Raw genomic sequence first — 20,546 nt, forward strand, 5'->3', positions numbered from 1 at the left:
CCCCCTTCCCCTGTCGAGGCTTTAAGTGGATTTAACCGCGCGAGACCTCTCGACATTCGAAACCAATCGATGATGCAATTTTAATGAATCTCCGTCATTTGCTTAATTCATATTTACGGCGAGCTATTTTCCCGGATTACCGGCCCGGTCTCGATCGTTTCAAACACGTTTTTAAGATATACGCCGCTATTTCGATACCTTCCGCGCACTCGGGCCGTGCGAATTGCTCGATTTAACGACGCGGGGACCATTCGGGGGTAGCTTTCGACGAATCGTGTCGAAATTTGACGAATTGGAGAGGTCGGCAGTAGTATTCCCTTCGTTTTTTAGATTGAATACAATAATTTGTGAGACGAATTTAAAAAAATACTGTTATGAGATTATAATAATATTATATAATACTATATAACTATAATAATAATAATAATGATAATATAATAGTATTATTCTTAATAATTGAGAAACTAATATTAGTGATTCAACAAACTGCGGATTTGTAATAATATTATATAATATTATATAACTATAATAATAATAATAGTAATATAATAGTATTATTCTTAATAATTGAGAAAATAGCATCACTGATTCAACAAACTGCGGATCAGTACGCAACGATGGCACATTCAGCATACACCAGGAAGCATTTAATTAATAATAATTAATTGAACGGCAGTTCTCAAAGTGGAGTTCGTATGAATGAATTGCATCCGAAATTGTTCCCTCGAAATTTATTAGCTTCGTTGCCATTCACTTCTGTATACTCGATGAACCAAAATTCCGGCATAAGTGGCATTCAATTGCGCGAAAACGTGTATCATATCATTGTTATCATATTTAAAACGATAAGATTTTAACGACATCGATCGACCGAAATTAAATGTGATTTCACACCGGTGATGTTCAGAACGAATCTTATTTAACCTCTCAATGAAAACTGTCGCGTGAGCCAACGTTCGCTCGGCCAGTCAAACTGACCGTGGATAGTACGCGAAAATTACGTGTCATAACTAAATTCGAACTCGTATCATATATTGTTAGGAACTTAAGTTACCGCCGTAGTTCGGGCAGCAACATTTAGAAGCAATCTCGATCGCCGGTGTTACTAAATAATATCATGCCGGGGCCTCGAAAACTTCGCGCGGTTCTTTGACGGATGATTGGAAATACGAGCGTTGCCATGAGCCGGCGGTGCTTTTTGGCCGGGCCTAATAAATTCCGTGGTAATTTGATTAATGAGAAATAGAATAGCGATCGCGCCTGATAGGTGTCGGGGCGTCACACGTACAAGGGGCGCGCGCGCGCGCTCACGTACACGCAAAGCCGCGCGCCGTTGCGCAAACTTAAACTTGTTTGTTCGCCGAAGTTCGTTATACAACTCTCCTGTTACAACGTTCCTCCGCGAAGTTACAGTCGAACTAGCTTACGACATTAAGTTATCGTAGGTGCAGCGGTGCATCGCGTCGGTGGATCAATCAGAATTCATTTGCTGCGACCGGAAATCTTATTCGAGGGATCACGGCAGCCCGCAATTTAATTCGACGAACGCTGCCGCGTTTATCTTTACAAATTACACGGGTGTGTTCATTGTTCAACAGTTAGGTGAAGCGATTGTTACACGAGTTTCTTTAGGTTTTTTAATAAGATTTTGTTTGGTAGACTGTAACAGGATAAACAGCAATTTTTTAGTGATAAATAGTTCTCTGTACATTGATGTAGAGAGTTGTAATTCGTAATATGATTTAATGTAATTTAATGCATTTTAAGTTAGGAATATAATTAGTAATAATTAGTGATATAATTTTGATTATTGATAGGAATTGTTTTCATTTCTGTATTTTTGTTTTATTATACTATGAAATCTTATGTAGGTTTATTAGTGACACGACAACATTATATTGTTACAGTATACGCTATAGGAAGGGCTTAATGGTATACCTTATAAGTAATTACAATTATAAATACAGCAGGTGTTTTTACGAGTATACATTGGAAAGAAAAATTGAGTTAACACTTTTAAAATGGTATAACTTTTTTAAAAATGGTCTAAATGATTTGAATCTTTTTATAAATGTTAGAAGGACCAGTTCAGTGAAGTACTTTTTCTTAAATTTTACTATTACACGGGATTTAAAACATGTAAACAAACAGTCGATTTATCAATTTTTTATTTGAGCCTATAATAAAAATTTTTAAAATATGTTTGATACTTCTTCGTAATTTATACCGAAAATTCGAGTCATTCAGATCAGTTTTAAAAAAGTGATGCCATTTTAAAAGCGTTGACTCAATTTTACACCCATTGTACACTTAATAGTGATGCTATAAGCAATTTCCGTAAAAATTCAGCCATTTAATAGAGAAGAAGATACATACTTCATTCTGTATGAGTTTACAGAAATCAATTTGCTGAAGAGTTATTATCAAACTACGGATTTTATACATTTATATCAAAATTAAATAAAGTATAGAACTATTGAAATATTACATGAATCATTGAATATTCTAATCTCATTTCTAACCTATTCAAATGAAGAACTTATTCCAACACATTTTTATTTAATTTCAGCTTCTTATCATTGACTTGGACAATTTTTATTTTGCACTAAGATCAACAGTCTAGTTGTCGCCATTGCCTACATACTAAGCTATTTCATTTACAATTAAAAATTAACAATAACAAATAACCATCCAATAATCATCTTACTTTCACTTAAATTCCAAAGTATATACTTCACGAGACAAAAATAAGCATTAATTCCCTTGACCACGCATTAAAAAGCGGTGACAGAAAAATTCCAACCTCATCGAACACGAACGCATAAAAAAAGATGAGTAAAAGCAGCGGAAACATTTCCTCAACTATTTCTTCGATCGCGTCAAACGGCTGCCGTCCGCGAGGATGGCGCGGTCTTGACAGCCGACTCCCCCGGTCTCCCTGCAAAGGAGTGATTTTAATTAATAACATAACTCTCCGCGAAAGGGGGAAGAGAAAAAGGCTCTCTAAACCGATCCGGCAGTTGCTTTTAAACCGGCGTTCTTCAAATGCGGTGCGCGCACGCGAGTTCCATTGCGGCCCCCGTTCTCCAAGTAAATTCCTAATGGTCCACTCGGGCGCGCCGCCCGCGGGTGGCTCCCCCCCCCCCCCCCTGTTCTCTCTGTTCCAGGTACCGGCGAGCTTAAAATTCCGCGCGTTTCGCCGGACGAATCAATTTGACAAATCGTCCGTCCCGTTCGTTTTCCGTTCCGCAAAGGATCTCTCCGCGGGCGTGGCTCTTTTCCGCACGGCGCGCGACGCTCGCTCGTTGCCTGTGTTTCGCAACCTGGAAAAAGTTTCGTCCGCGCGGCGAATCCACCCCCCTCCTCCTCCTCCGTACAGAGATTTTCCCGACCGACTGCCTCTGTATGCAGATCGCTCGTGCGTGTACGCGCGCGCGCGCGCGCACACCGCCGAGAGTTCATTTGCTCGTTCTGATACGAGTACGCGAAAGAACCGACTCGATAGACGACTCATATCTGTCCACGGTACCGCTTCTATCGCTTCGACGGAGATTGCGCGCGCCGGCTAGCCTAATTTCGAACGTGCACGGATAGCTGCTATCCGACGTCGAAAAGAACGATTCTTCCGGTACCGTGGCAGCCAGACAGACTGAAGAAGACCTCGCTTGTAAACTGCATCATTTTGTGGCTCGAAGCGGAAACGAGTCAATTTCAACGCGACTACTTTGTCTATATTAATTATCAGAAATTTTTTAAAATATCATAATCTGTGTTAGTATTTATTATATTAATTATATAATAAAAATAATTGGAATATGTGTTATTCATTTTTTACGACAAGTTCAAATATATAGAAATCAATTTTGTAAGTATATTTGTCACGTAAGAGAACATTTTGTATGTGTATTTTTACTTTCTATTATTTCTAATATAAAATAATACAGTACACTAGTAAGATGTTTATATAAATTCGGTCTTCTTATTATTATGAAATCATTTTACTATTAATATTATATTTATTAATATTAATACATTAATATTTGTAACTGGACTACAGAGTTTTATACATTTATAATTTATCTAAATTTTACGAATACAAATAACGCGTGCATTGTTTTATCACGAAGTATCATTCTGGAGATCAATCATAAAATGAGACTTTTAACGGTTAAGACTTTTAATTGCGATGGTTGAATTAAAATCTGAAAAATGCTTACAATATCATGATAATAATCATATGCATATTGCTCTAAAATTATTAAATTATATTAACATTGCCAACAATATTGTATTAAAAGTATTGACAACATTCCATTAACAGTATCAACAACATAACCTTAACAGTGCCAATGACATTACATTAACAGTACCATCAATATTACATTAACAATGCCGACAACATTACCTCAACAGTATCTATAAATTCCAAAAACAACGTAAAAATATTCTGAAACTTTTCAATGCTTTTTATCTCGCTCGCCAGATTTTACTATAAATGCATTAAATTTGTATTGCAATCCCTACTCGTGGTTGGTATTTATACATCGATGGTGGGTTTCTTTAACGCGAGATCATCCCCGTAATTAACGCTGCAATGATTTCATCGCTTGTCGCGGTGGCCCGCCGATACCGAGCCGCCGTTCCATCGTGAATTTTAATTAGCGTGTAATTATATCAGAAGGCGGCCGCGCTTGCGGAATAGTAATTAAACAGGACGCCTGTGAAAAATGCTTGCGGTTTTTGTTTCAGATGCAGAGAGCGGTGCTACTGCTCTGTTGGCTGCCGCTCCTCAACCACTGCCACGCCGTACATCCAGGTAACGGAAAGAAACTATGCCCCGTTTGCTGTTTAATCGGCGAACTGCGAACTTTAATGCCTTGTGTAATCTGCGTAACCATTATCGAATATCGTTGAACAATTCTTTCATTATTATTTCGATAAATTAGAGAACTAACTTGGAACTTCAAATATTTACCACTTATTTTTGTTATTATTATTATTTTGTTATTCATTTTGGTTATTTATAAATAGGTATATAGTGGGTAAATTATTGCTGAATAAATTAGTTATATTGTCTAATGTATATTAATAATGACCATGAGAGTTACGAGATTTTCTCATAATTATTTACCTCAAAAGTATCAAAAATCCTGTAACAGAGCTTTATTTATCGATATCGTTAATCTTGTAAAATCATAAACCTTCTGCTCTGTTCATACGAAAATAATTAACATATTTCACTGTACACGAATATCGTATGCGATCTATGCGCACATTTTCTTCCGAATGAAATTATTATTATCCGTAGTAATTTATTGTAACGCAATATTTCATGCAAACAGTAAAACCGATAACTTTATTTAACGATATATATATATATTAAAATACTCTAGGTAGTTCATGCAATAAAAATGAAATTTAACGGCACCCCATAAATCGGAGAGCGAACTATTTCTTTCGTTTTTATTTACTGTCGATAATAATTCGTAATATTATCGCCGACGCGAATTTATTTGCCAAGGATCTCTGCTCTCTCTCTCTCTCTCTCCTTCTCTCTGTCTTAATTAGAGGTAATCGATTTAGGGTCAATTATTTATGATCCGTTCGCGTTTCGTATCGCGGTATCCCCCCGCCCCTCTCCCGTCACCCTAAATTGCTCGGCACTGCACACCGGCACGGAATCACGGTGTGTCCATCAACGGCGGATTACTGACAACGTCGAGTGTACAAACCGCCAGATATTTTTCCAATTTGTGGGAACACGCGTCTGAAACGTCCGCCGCCAATCGTGCCCGGTAAAAAATTAACACCCATAAAGTCCGGTAAATTGCTTTATAACTAGACGACGATCGATCGGGCGCGTTCCGCGAACCGATGGGATTGATCGGTGTGTTGGCTCGTTTTCCGGGGTATCGTGCAAACATAAGTCGCATCGGACTTAACTTATAGCCGGATGCCGGGTGTATTCGAATGCGCTTGTATCCAGGCAACACAGTCCGGCAAAAACAGTCGGCCGATCACTCGGAACGGCCACGCCATTGTGTTACGATCGTCTGGACGAGTGGCGTCGAGCTGCGTCATTTAGGCGATGCGAGTCGACGTCGAATTGTACTTGCATTTCGCTGATTACAATAATTAGTAGACTCGTGAAATCCAAAAATAACCGAACAAATGGAAACTATTTTATCATTAATTATCAGAATCGGTCATTAAGGCCAATAAATATTTATCTATAATTCCTTATTCGAACAATTTTTTATTCAATTATTTATTCGAATAGCACGATGGTGATATGGATGAAACGAATTAATCAATTATTTTTATTCGAACTTTTCGGATGGATTTCTTATTGGAATAAAATTCTTATTCAAATATTATTCTTGATCGAATAAAATTCTTATTCGAATAATATTCTTGTTCAATAAAATTCTTATTCAAATATTATTCTTGATCGAATAAAATTCTTATTCGAATAATATTCTTGTTCAAATAAAATTCTTATTCAAATATAATTCTTGATCGAATAAAATTCTTATTCGTATAAAATTCTTATTCATATGAAATTCTTGTTCCAATAAAATTCTTATTCAAATATTATTCTTGATCGAATAAAATTCTTATTCGAATAACATTCTTGTCCAAATATAATTCTCATTCAAGTATTGATAATTCTTGATCGAATAAAATTCTTATTCAACTAAAATTCTCGTTCGAACAAAATTCTTGTTCCAACACAATCTTAATCGTTTCTTAATTAATTACGTCAACGTTCTTCTCTCGTCGTAACAATGCTTTTTTACAACGCGCAAGCGACGGCGTCGCGTAATTAACATGTGCGTGCGCGTGATTCATTACGTTTCGTCGATGTTACAAGAGAGCGACAAACGGCTCAGATTAGAGGGTGGCATTAGGATGCAAATATTTTCGAAAAACAACCCTCTAATTATACCATTTTATGGAAAGTCGAGTGTGTCATAAATATGTACATAAAACTGTCGGACTACTTGATGAGATGTTGAGCTAACCGGGTGAAAATACTTGTTCGAGCGAAGGTTGGTGTATCCTGATTGCAAGTGCAGTAACAGTGTATGTAATACATTGTTTGAATATGCAGAGAGTCTCTCTAGAATTTGAGCAGTTCGATGCATCCTTTGTAACTATAATAGTAATATAGCAAAATGTGCTGGTTTCGCGTAGGTAGAAAAGAATAAACAAATAAGAGGCTGAAAATAATACCTGAGATTTATATTGCGCAAAGCTGGATTTAAAAAGAAGTTTGGGTGCCGTATCAATTAACACAACAAAACCATGGTTCGAATTTCCATTTGTGATGTCTTGGCCAAACGGAATGAGATCGACCCATTCCATGAATGCATGGTGACTGGGGATGAGAAGTGGACCACATACGACAACATTGTGCGAAAACGTTCATGATCGAAGCCTGGTGAAGCAGGGCAGACGGTGGCCAAACCAGGACTAATAGCCAAGAAGGTTCTGCTGTGCATTTGATGAGACTGGAAAGGAATCATTTATTATGAGTTGCTTCCATATAGTCAAACAATAAATTCGGATCTCTCCTGTGAACAACTGAACCGTTCGAAGCTAGCGATTGACCAGAAACAGCCAGAATTGGGCAACAGGAGAGGTGTTGTGTGCCATCGAGACAACGCCAGGCCACGCGCGTCTATAGTGACTCGTCAGAAAATTCAGGAGCTTGACTGGGACGTTTTGATGCATCCACCATATAGTCCGGACCTGGCACCAAGTGATTACCATGTTTATCTTGCATTGCAGAACTTCCTTAGCGATAAGAAATTGGCATCGAGAGAAGATTGTGAAAGTCAATTACAAGAGTTTTTCGCTAATAGGAGCCAAGACTTCTACGAGAGAGGCATTGTGAAGGTACCTTTAAAATGGCAACAAATTACAGAACAAAACGGTGCATATTTGACCAAAATCGGACAATCGGAAACATGTTAAATAAAGTCTTGAAGTTCACGTAAAAATAATGGATTTCTTTTTTCCCAACCTAATACATAGAGAATCATGTTAATCGTTGAATGGCACTCGTTTATTCTATTTTTAATTTCTGTATAGTATCATGTGTAATTTCGCTAACAAAGTGGACAAAGCCCTCCGAAACGGGTCCAGCCAAATAGTCCATTACAGTCTTCATGTCCCCGCGCGCGACCAACTGAAACACAAGCTTTGGATTTCCTGAAAATGACTGAGTTATATGTCGCAGTTGGTACGGCGAAACTTAAGCGATACGAAATCCCCTCGTTACTGTTGCTTCGTACGAAGGAAAGTGTACGCACCGGCATGAATTACAGTCTATAAAGCGTAACGATAACTGTAAACGTCTTTTTCGAATCGTAAAGTTACATGGTCGAACCGGATTTGCGACCGCGGAGAAAATTTACAGCTAGTAACAATTAATTAAGAATCCTGGCTCGCCGCCGCAACGAAATTTACGCTGTTGCTGGGACATTTAAATTGCTGCGGTCGCTAATTTACGTAGTGTCTGTGTGTGTGTGTGTGTGTGTCATGGTACTTAATTATACCGTGCACCACGCCTAAGATATGCACGATCTCCGTGGATAATATTAAACATGATGTATTTGCGGTCGAGAGTAGTTTTACAGCAGACACACAGAGTACGTAGAAATCACAGGATTCAAATTAACTGCACTAATTGTGTCGATTTTTATGATTTCAAATTTAGAATTATAGGCTTGTATATAGAATTATAGGATTTTATAGAATTATATGGAATAGGAATATATAGAATTATATAGAATTACAGCATTATACAAAATTATAGCATTATATAGAATTATAAAATTATATAGGATTACAGAATTATAGATTTATAAAATTAAATAGAATTATAGAGTTATAGAATTATATAGAATTATACAGAATTATAGAATTTTAGAATTACATAAAATTATAGAATTTTAGAATTATATAGAATTATACAGAATTATAGAATTACATAAAATTATAGAATTTTAGAATTATATAGAATTATACAGAATTATAGAATTATATAAAATTATAGATTTATAAAATTATATAGAATTATATAATTATATAATTATAGATTTATAAAATTATATATTATAGAATTTTAGAATTATATAGAATTATAAAATTTTAAAATTATATACAATAACATATGGTTATTATTTATGGATTTATAGAATTATAAACACTATCATAGACTGTTTCATATAACATCACCGAATTTTTAACTCCCCCAAATTTCAAACAATTCGCAAATGAATTAATAACGAAGCAATTTGTTCTAACATTTTCGAGAGTTATTTCGCAAATTCTCAACGTCGAATAAATATTTACGATTCCAACTAATTGCAAGATTCTAAAACTGGGTTCGTTTGTTGAATCTCGATCCCGAACCTCCGGTCCGACTGTACACTGTACTTATTCTACTTGCTCGACCGTATGATAGACTTATTCTACTTGTCTGAATACATGCCGCTCTCGTTCTACTTGGCCGACTAACAAGGGAGCTTCGGTAATCCGATTCGGATCTTCTCCCTCAACCGTGTGACTTTTTGAAAAATTCTGAAAAATTCACCGGTTTCAATAACTAAAACTACCACGTTAATCTTTATCGAACATTTGATTCCCGTTCGATTTCCGTTATTGCAATTATTGATGTTCCTGTTGCTGTTTCAAAGAGAAACGAGTCCGACCATGCTGTGCTTGTTCCACTTGCTTCTTGAAAGAAATCAGACGATACATAAATTATTCTATATGTACAATTACTAAGTTTTGAATATTCATAAAATGTTTCATTATTACAATTATTTATGATTCTATAACACTTTTAAAAATACGTATAAATACGAAACTTGTATGATATTAAATAGAGATAGTGTCTGACGTAAATAGACATTATTCTACTTGCAAAATTATTAGATTTCGAATCTATATAAAATGCTTCATTATTACAATTATTTATGATTCTATAACACTTTTAAAAATACGTATAAATACGAAACTTGTGTGATATTAAATAGAGATAGTGTCTGACGTAAATATACATTATTCTACTTGCATAATTACTAAATCACGAATGTTCTTAAATGCTCCATTATTGCAATTATTTATGTCTTTATTGCAATTTTAAAAATACGCATGAATACAAAAATTGCATGATATTAAATAAAGGTAATAGCTGACGTAAATAGACATTGCTCTACTTGCACGATTACTAGATTTCGAATATCATAAAATTGACAGATTATTCACCTTAAACAAAAGCAAAGAATTGATTTAATATCTTCCAGTTATTATTTAAAACAATTACGAACAATCCCCACGCTTCTGTTATCAGTTCCGATCACTTCCCGAATGTCCTCTGCATTTTGAATAGCTCCTGGCATAACACAAGAGAAGAACAGAGAACTTCGAAGGGTTGTTTCATGCTCCAAAGTGAACTTGCCAAAGAACATGTGTTCCTGGCTTTTAGCTGATCTACACGGCAGCCAAGTTTCACCACGGTCATCGAAGATACTCGCAACTTCGTAACTCAGGATAAAGAACCGCTCGCCGATTCGTAAAACAATATCGGGAAGTTCGCGCTCGCGCGGCTGTATCGCGTATAATAGATTCGTCGGCGGGGAATCGTTCAGCCGTTTAACAGGTTCTCCCCCGTAAACCCATGGAAAATCGCGGGCGTAAAGTTGTATCCGGCTCGGTTTTTGCCGTTAATGATATTCAGGAAATTATTCGTAATTGGCTATCTACGTATCTTAATTGGGCCAGAGGTAATTGCTTTACGCGGCGACCCCCGCTCCCCCCTCCTCCCCCTCCACCGGTGCCGCAGACTCCGTGTAAATTAACTTTATGCTAAATACTATCGCGTGTAAACAGGGTGTGTCCGGCCGCGCGATCGTTTTCACAATTTCTGTGCCCGGGCCGGCGGCGTCCGGATTCGTCTGACCGGTTCCGCGATCCGATTAAAGCTCAACGTGTCGTTGATAATCTTATTTCGCGATCGGCCGTGTAATGCGCGAGTAATTGCCGGCACGCGAAAGAAATTTTTAGATCCCGATTAATTTATCAGAATCGGCGCCGCTTTCGCGTACAAATCGCGAGAACCGGCCCCGCCCCGCCTCGACCGATATTTATTAATGCGCTCCGGGGACCGGGGGGGGGGGGGGGGGGGGGGGGGGAGGGGGAGACGATTAATCGCGAATAATAAAAGTCGACGCGAACGAATAAAATGCGAGAGTTCGATGCGGCAAATAATAAATTTCGTTCGCAGTTTTACTCGTTGTTGGGTGTCGGTGTTTGTTTGTTTTTTTTATTGGGAGAGAAGCTGGATTCCGTGAGAACGTTATGCGCGGAAAAATTGTCGAAAGTTTTTCGAAATGACGAAGTTATGACACTGAGAAGATGAGACTGCGCGTCGCGCGGGATATATGTTAACTCCGAACTTTAATCCTGTTTCTCTCGGGGAAATACGGTTTCGAGAAAAACACGTTTCTGGTTCCACGTCAAAGTTATTTGGACGTGCGTGTACACTCGTCGCAAACGTCTGCGACATATTGTTATTCTAATTCAAATAAATTTGTTTTCATTTAAACCTTATTTCGCCGTTAAGAAGATTTTGCGGATAGTAAACTAGTTTTTTAACATCTCAAGAAGATATTAGTTATTTAATCCAATTTTAATAAATCATTCCATTTCGTAAATTAACATTTTTTTCGTTAGAAATATGCAGAGACCATGTAGACAAATTCTTTTCTTAAAAAATACAACGAGTCGATAATATTCTCAAAAAATCTATTTCAAATATATTACGCAAATATATTATACAAATATATTAGCCCAAAGCCTTGTTAATCACAGAACCCCGTAAGTCTGTTCCTCCTCCCATAACGATTTCCCACGACGGTCCCGCCCACATTGGCGATTCGTCAGATTAATCGGTCCTCCGCCGTTGCAACGGGCGACCGTCGCAGAATTTATCTCGGTGTTAATGATTCGTTAGCGTACGGCGGGGGCGCGGTTGTAGCCACGATTTGTACCTGCGTTGAACAAAAATTACGATTTTAATTAAAGTCCGTCCGTGCCGGAAAGAGGCCGGGCGCGCCAGAGGATACGAAACGCGCGGGTGTATTTAGCGCCGCGGCCCGGCGGTGTGTAATTGAATCCCGGTGTTCCGAAGACTATCGTAAAATCCTAATTTGAAACCGTGCCCCTGACAGCTGTCGTAATTTCTCGAGACGCTGCGCGATGGTAATCGCGCGCGCTGGCCCCCTGGTATTCGCGGGAAGCGCGGGAAAAATGGCGCGTCGCGCGGCGACGTCGTTCCCGAAAATGTTTGTCGCGGTTCGCGGCGTCGAGCGATCTCTACGAAGATCGATGCTCTGCAATTTTCGAGATTGGTGAGTTTGATGGATTTATAAGGAAGGATCTGAAACGACAAGAATGTTGAAAGTTGTAAGAGATATCTGTGTAGGGTTTGAACTCGCGGAGATTGTCAAAGATGGAAAGATATATCTGATATAGAGAAAATGAAAAATTCGAATTGGGGCAGTAATGAGATGGTTTTAAACTTATTATTTACTATATACAATGTGGGATATAAAATTCAGTGTGATGTAATAAGATTTGTAGAAAAAGATAGAAATAAGCTTAATAGGTCTCGTGTTACAAATATGTCATCCAAAATAGTAACAAAGAGTGTTATCTACTAATATTAATATTAACATTAACATTAAGTTACCGCTATACTCACAGTTTCAATAATTGCTATATTTATATTATATCAACAGTGCAAGTAATACTCAATATTTAATATTATTAAAATCTCTGTTCCATTAAAAAATCACCAGCAATAAAATTATAAACGATCTTCGACATTTTTATAAAAAGAACCACCTATTCGAATGTTAAGAAATATGTTATCCTTTGATCATAGATTTTGTTAAATATGTCACCATTTAAAATATTTCGATATTCTTAAAAATGTCACGCGGCACACGATGCCGTTTACACTTCGAGAATTGCATTTTGGCCTACTTTTTTTTTTGGTGGAACAGGTAGCGCCGCGCTGCCGCGGGTTTCATTACACGTAGGAGCCGGCGTTATGCAAAAAGTGCATCGCATTTAATTTGGTGAACCGTGCAGCGAAAACGGTATTCATTGCTTCGGCCGGCATCACTGAACCTGTTACCTTGCCACATTCGTGTCACACATGCGGTTAACAGCACGGAACAAATAGCATTCCGCGCGTCCCTTTTCGCTCCTCCTTCACCGCCGCCGTCCCGCTCACCCCGGCGCCTGTTGACCATTTTCTCCACATTTTTCGGCCGCTTTGTGATGCGCCATAAACAAACAGTCAAAACTAGGACGTGCGCGCTCGCGATATCCATTTGCTATGCTCTGCCCTCTCTCTCTCTCTCTCTCTCATTCTCTCTCTCTTTTCCCCGCTTTCGGTAAAAGAATTTACGATCCCATGATTATAAAAAGTCGCCGCGACGGAAACGGTTTTTCTGTGCGGCGTAATGGTAATGCAAAACATTTTTGTTTCTTTGTAGAGATGGGCCCGCAGATTTCGGTTCGCGCGAATTTATTCGCGGGAAATAAAAGCGCGAGCTCGCGGAGAATCGTGATTTTTTTGACATTTTTCATTCTTTCGCGGGCGTGGTCGATTTTTATTGTAATTTCGGAGCTGAGTTCGAAGAAGCTGCGTTGACGTTGGACTCGTTAGCGGCTGTTTTTATCAATTATACTATAGCTATACTGCTCGAATGCAATTTGTAGAAATACAGGCTGTTACTTTGTGAGAAGTTAATTTCTTTTGTTTAAATTATTTCTTTATTGACGTATTAGTTTTAGAAATATTAATGGACATTGTTACGTTAAATTATGTTATGCTATACAAAGTTGTAACAATTATTACCTCCATGTGCATATCTAGGTAATATAACTTGTACATTGTACAAGTATAGTCCTCGCGCGACAAGAATGCAGCTTTCTATTTACATCCCCCCTCTTTCTAGCTACGTCATTGGAGGGCTAGCAAGAGGGGGAAACGCAAAGGTGCTTCCTTGTCGCGTGCGGACTATACACTGTCTCGCGTTTATCTCATTACTGGTTATATTTATCTATATACTATATACTAGTTATCTTTATTAAAGTGTCCGAACACAAAAATTATTATTCTTAATATATTTCGTATCGTACATGCATTAATTAATCTCTTGCACTAAGACTCCTTCCACGTTGCATTGATTAGCACTTACTTATCCTTAATATTTTCATTAATAGGAGCAGATGAATTTTTATTTTTTCATATTGTCTTTATTTATTTCCATTTCTAGAATTTGAATAATAAGAAATTAATAATATTTATGTTTAGTAGATCTTAGACTCGTTATTATAGTACATCAAAGAGTTACTCTTCGCACATATTATTTAAAAATAAATTAGTATTAGTTAGTTAATAATTATCAATGGATATATTTAATGTAAATAACAATCCTGGACGTCCTTATAATTTTTCGTACTTTTTTCGTATTCATATAGATAAAGATTAACATAGTAAATATTTTCTCATATTAAATTAATTAAACGCAACAATAAATTCAACGCATGTCCACGAATTAGCGATCGTTAAACAACTAGGTTATGTCATTTTCGAAATCACCCTTATTCGTGTGGCAGCCAGTCGTAAATACGATTCTCCCTGGGAAAAGTACCGTCGTTGTCGATTCGCGGCGCGTTTCTTCGACTGCGTTTCTCATAACATATTTCGTTTTGATTGCATGTGGAGTGAAAGATTACGCGGCGATGGTGTTTCACCAATGCTGAAACGCAATGGCAAAACAATGCGGACATCCGAGTTTATGGTTATAGAGAAACAATTACCTTTTACGAGCAGTAACGAGCAGTTTTCTTTTAAGGAAACAGGCGATGCCTTTTCGATGCTTCTAAAACAGCTTTCAGGTTAATTGTGCCTGTAATAAATCTTCTGCTTGTCCGTACTTAGTAATTGCGCGCGTACATTTTTAACGCAATGCTGTACCTACGGCGATACGGGATTATTTTGCTTGCAATATTTGTTTAGGTTACAACTAAAAATTACTAATATATCTCAGCGTTTATTTCTATATCATTATTATAATCATGAAAGAAAATGTTAATATTTTCGAAACGACCTTGCAAATTATATAATCTGTTATTGAAGCGATTAAGAAACGTATTCAACGATCTATGATTAAAGTAACTTTCAACCTCGATATTTTTTCATTAACTGTATAAATAACGACTTATTTACTTTTTAATAATTCACTTACTATAATAGTCTATAATAAAATTGCATAGATTATTTTTCTGACAGAGATTGACACGATTTAATCGTTATTTTCTGACACTTTTTCCGAATGAAACAACGCAACGATTATTTTACTCAACGATTTTATTATTAAGCGTTTCGCGTAGCTTTGAACGTTGAAACTCGGCGACGAAGAACAGACCGGACTCTGTCCGGCAGACCCAATATGCGGCTCTCTGTATGTTCTCGAGTGAAAGGATGTCAGCAGACTTGGTCTCGCGTGTCCCGCTGGTTAGTGTGCCCAAACAGAATGCATGCGAAATGCACGACGGTATGCTGAACGGCTTCTTGACGCCACTCCAGCGTTTAGGCATTCCCCCCCTCCTGCTTTGATCCGCGACGACACGCGCGGGTACCAGGGTGTATCAAGTGTTTAATCTTCATGCGGAATGCGTTTACCCCGTTCGGACTGGTCATGAAGTTTAATAACACCCCGTTCGCGGAAGGTGAGGAAAGTTTCGGGCTGTACTCGCCGCGCGCGGGCTCGGTTATATATAGATGCGAATTCGCCGGTGCGCCCCCATTAAAGTAGGAAGTAAGTCGATGCCGGTGGAACATCTATTAAGAGAACTATTCATTTCGCGAGGTCGAGTGCGTGGCCCTTTCACTGTAATTAAGATTCATCGCTTGGTTGTTCGAAGCCGCGCCGGACTCCGACGCGTCACTGTTGGAATTGCCGTTCTAGTATAAAGTTATTTTCCAAATTATTTTCCAGACTATTTATTTAAGTCAGGATTTGGATAAAATACGCGAGTTTTGTGATTGCAAAAGTAGATGCGAATATCTGATTAATCTCTTAGGCACGGCTGGATTTTGAGCGAATAACATTTTTCATAGCTAAATTACCACTTCTCTTAACCCTTTGACTACTGTTGGCGCCTATTGGCGTCTGACACATGTTGGCTTCCCGGTACTGTAGGCGCCAATAGGCGTCAAGATCAAATTTCCACCCCGTTTATTATTAAATTTGATTAATTATATATTGTGCAATATTTGTGTTATATATTGTAAAAAATCTTAATATTATTCTTCACTTCAAGTAATATTGGTTTAATGTAACAGAATTCAATATTTTAATATTTTAATATACTTCCTCAGAATAATATACTTCCTTTTGGCCGTGCCAAAGTCTACCGTAGCCAAAGGGTTAATATATATTTTTTTGGTACTGCGATTGTATATAATATAAGCTATATTTATATATTTTTTGGTACAGCTATATATATTCTTTTCTTAGTGTATTGATCGTTTACTGTAGTAACTAATACGAAAATTCATTTTATCAATAAATGTTCCCCGGGCTTACATAGAATACAATTGAGTAAATCCCAAAACATCCGCGAAAACCGCTATAATGCGTCGTCGTGCCTTAGAGGTTATGGAAGCATTAACGAGATAGAAACACGACTTTCGCGCACGACTGAACGAGAAGACCAGTGTGAACAAAAACAAGGCAGAAACGAGATCTAAAAACAATTTAATACATACATGAATCATCTCTATAGTAACATAGCCCAGATCATGCTGATCCACTCGAAATAATCATACTTCTAACATTTTCTAAATTATTTTCGACCATTTTTCAAATTTTCGAGTATTTTCAATGAACATTCACACGAACCCGTTAATCACCGGTCGCTATAACGAACTCAAATCACGTTCTCGTCACTTCCACGGAAGATTGGAAGCCTTTGACGCAAGGATATCAATTTCGAATTAATATCTGTAATGTCAATTGCAATTTTCTTCGCAATCGATCGATTTGATTACCAACACATGTTTTCAGTAAATCAATGAAAGTCTTATTTGAACGCTGCCCGCCTCGGTTTTTACAAATATCGAGGAAATCGTCGCGATTACTTTGCAGCGAGCGGCGTTTTAATAAATGTGAATTCCGATGGGAGAAGGATGCCGAACATGGTCTCAAAATTAAAATTCAAATTAAAATTCAATATTATTTTAACGAACGTTTCGATTTCGGTACGGCGTTCAATGGGGGGAACCGTGCTCCCCGTGTAATATAAATTGCACGCGAATTGCGGGAATGAAACGCTGTTATTTCGACTGCTTGCAAACACCGCTTTGACGGACTGCATTTTCGAGCGACTTTGCGAACGTCGTTCCTGGAAACGTAATTTTCGAGACAACGTTTTTAATGCAATAAAAGTCCCGCGCGCTGAAGACGCGGCTCGCAAAATGTCATCTCTAAATCAGTCACAGGTCCCTCTCCCTCTCTCTCTCGCTCTCTCGCTCTCTCTCATTACATTTATTCGCGATGCACTTTTTTTACGGGCACGGTTTCACGAAATCGTCGCGTGTGGTATATTTTTAATGGAGCCGGAAAAGGCCAGAACGCGGAGATTCTCGCTCGAACAACAGCAAAAGGATAAAAATGACACGCTTGTTCGACTTGTTTGCAACGTTTATACGGTTGAACACGATGCATATCCAAGGCGGATCCGTTATTTGTTCAAGCTTTTCAACGGAACGAGAATTTTCCACTTTACTTCACGAATGGGAGAATAGCAACGCGGTGGTTGCGCTGTATAGCGAACCGATATTATACTGTATAATAAGTGGCATGTGCAACCACCCCATAGAATAATGGCATCGATCGATTTCATAACTTTATTATTAGCATCGTAAATTTCGTTTCCGTCGAACGCCGAAATTTGGGCACTCGGGGTCGCCGATTATTTAACTAAAATGATCGCGCGGATTGATGGCTGCCTCGTTGACGAAAATATTTAAAAATATTTAAAAACATGAGAAATATTACAGAGGGATAATCAAAATTAATAATCAAGAGGAATAATCAAAATTAATAATCAAGAGGAATAGTCAAGAAGAATAATCAAGATTAATAATCAAGAGGACTGAAAAGTTTATTTTTAGTTTATAATATACATGCAAGTCGGCTCAAAATTTTCGAAAGATATTATAGAGAATTGATTGAATGATGATTATAAGTTTCTCCATGATTTTACGAATCATGATGACATTTATGGGATTCTAACGTTTCCACTTTATGTGATCCGTCCTGTGTAATCAGCGAGAATATTAACTATTGTGGTTTAGTTCTGTAATATTAACTCGGTCTCTCAATATATTCAATCATTAAATACGACGACGAATTTGATTGTAATGTATATTGTATTATATCGATATTTACTTGTTAATATAAATGAAATGAATCAGATTTAAAGCCCTACATATTTCAGTATAGAATTTTTTATAGTAATTATGCATTTATTATCGAGGATACGTCGTACAAAATTTAAAAAATTTTTGTTTAATTTTTTAGTCTGTACATTTGTAAAATAACCGAGTAGATCATATACAGGATAATAAAAATAATCACAGAATCTGAAAATGAAATATTTTCAACTCATTAAAATAATTAACGCGTTGAGCACTGTGTCTGTTACGTACGAGTAATACTAATTTTTAACTAGCTTTCAGAATTAATTTTTATCGTACCAATTCAAACAAACTAAATTTTACCGGGATGTTCATAATGCGGAAGGATTAAATTGCCAGTCAATATGATAAATTTTAACTTTCTCGTCCCAGTTTCATATTAAAAATTAAAAAATAAAATTAAAATAAAAAATTACTTAAAAATAATTTTTATAGTATCAAGTTAGGAGCATCAAATTTTAATTCTAAGTTGTACGAAATTTATCATAAAGTGATAAAGACGAAGGCATAAAATTTGATTCGACGCTAACAAATAAATATTAAATTGGATAAAAATTGATCTCGATAACAATTTAATTGATTATGACATTATTCGAATAAGAATTTACTAAAATACAATTTTGTCTGTGGCAAGAATAAATATAGCACAAATCTACAGAATAATACACGAGGAAAACCGAATTCGAATAAAATATTCGACTAAAAGGAATTCAGACGTATAAATACATATTCGAAAAAATTCGAAGAACGTCCAACTCTGCCAAATCGACTATAAAAATCGAAACAGAACGAGGTATGAAATCTGTAGAATCTATCAAAGGTCTCAATAGCAAGAGTATGCCCATTGAGTCGAAGAAATTTTTGCAGAAACGCCGGGCCGTTCCCTAATTGATCTAAACCGTGCCTTAACTATACTTAGCCGGCTGACCTGGCTCCTATCGATCCAATCAAGTGGAAACTCGAAAGTCAGGCCCCCCCCCGAAACCCAATTGAACCGATTAGCAATACCGTGGTCTCATCCGTGGCCTCGCGCCCACGATTGTTTGATGAGCTCACCCTGTTACCTAAGTTGCGGAAAAGTTTGTCAGGGTTTCCGCCCGGCTGGCAATTTCCGCGGCGGTGTTAAACTTATTCCTGCTGATCACCTGCTGGCTGAATACCGGCCGCGTGAGCCTTGAATCCCGACGCGTTTTTTCGCGCACGCACACGATTGTCCCGAAAAAACGCGGTTCCTAGTGACTCTTTCAAATGGCAAGGATGATAAAATTGAACGATGCAAATGTAACGAAAACTATTTAATATATATATAAAACTATTTATAACACTTAACCCTTTGCATTCGAGTGGTGACTCTGAGGCACCATTAAAATTGTTCTGTCACCTTTTAAAATAATTTTTATAGCAACAAAGTTTAATGTTAGAAAAATTGTTGAAAATGAAACTGTCAGTATGAATCGCGAGAGTAAAATTGGTATACATAAAATGCGCTTCGTAGCTTAAAATGAAAATACTGTACACTAGAAAAATTATTTCAGATTTACAGTAGAAATGGCTTCGAGTGCAAAGGGTTAATGACAAAAATAGAATTTACAAATGGTGTTGATTCTGCGAATACTATAAATCGACTGCGATACTGCGAATCACTAACAGATGAGATTATTGGATGGGCTAATGAATCTCTTGTTGAGTGTAGTTTTGTTCTGCTCGTTCGTCGAACTGATATTTGCGAGGTAACCTCGGAGTGAGTGTGTATTAAAACATGGAACAAGCGGATTCGTAGATTGCGATATTTCGGAAGAAGTAAGGGAAACGGTCGTCTTGAATTGATTGGTTAAAAGAAAAGCGTGTACTGAAGGAAAGCGACCGCCCCAAACTCATGCTCACCCGCAGGTAGTGCGCGTACCCTCGGGTAAGGCCCGCGAAGGATCCGTGTGTCCCAATGATAGACCGTGGCAGACGATGAATC

The 20,546-nt window shown here is 37.4% G+C and overlaps 1 protein-coding gene across 1 annotated transcript in view; it reads left to right on the plus strand.

The window, feature by feature from the left end:
• Sol1 (CUB domain-containing protein Sol1) overlaps positions 1–20,546 on the plus strand; it is an 802,928-nt gene that overhangs the window by 108,299 nt on the left and 674,083 nt on the right. Inside the window, exon 2 of the mRNA XM_078176633.1 lies at positions 4,750–4,816. Coding sequence (XP_078032759.1) covers positions 4,750–4,816 — 67 coding nt within the window. The remainder of the gene's footprint in view (positions 1–4,749; positions 4,817–20,546) is intronic.

Source organism: Augochlora pura, chromosome 3 (assembly GCF_028453695.1).
Source record: "Augochlora pura isolate Apur16 chromosome 3, APUR_v2.2.1, whole genome shotgun sequence".
Taxonomy (NCBI): Eukaryota; Metazoa; Arthropoda; class Insecta; order Hymenoptera; family Halictidae; genus Augochlora; species Augochlora pura.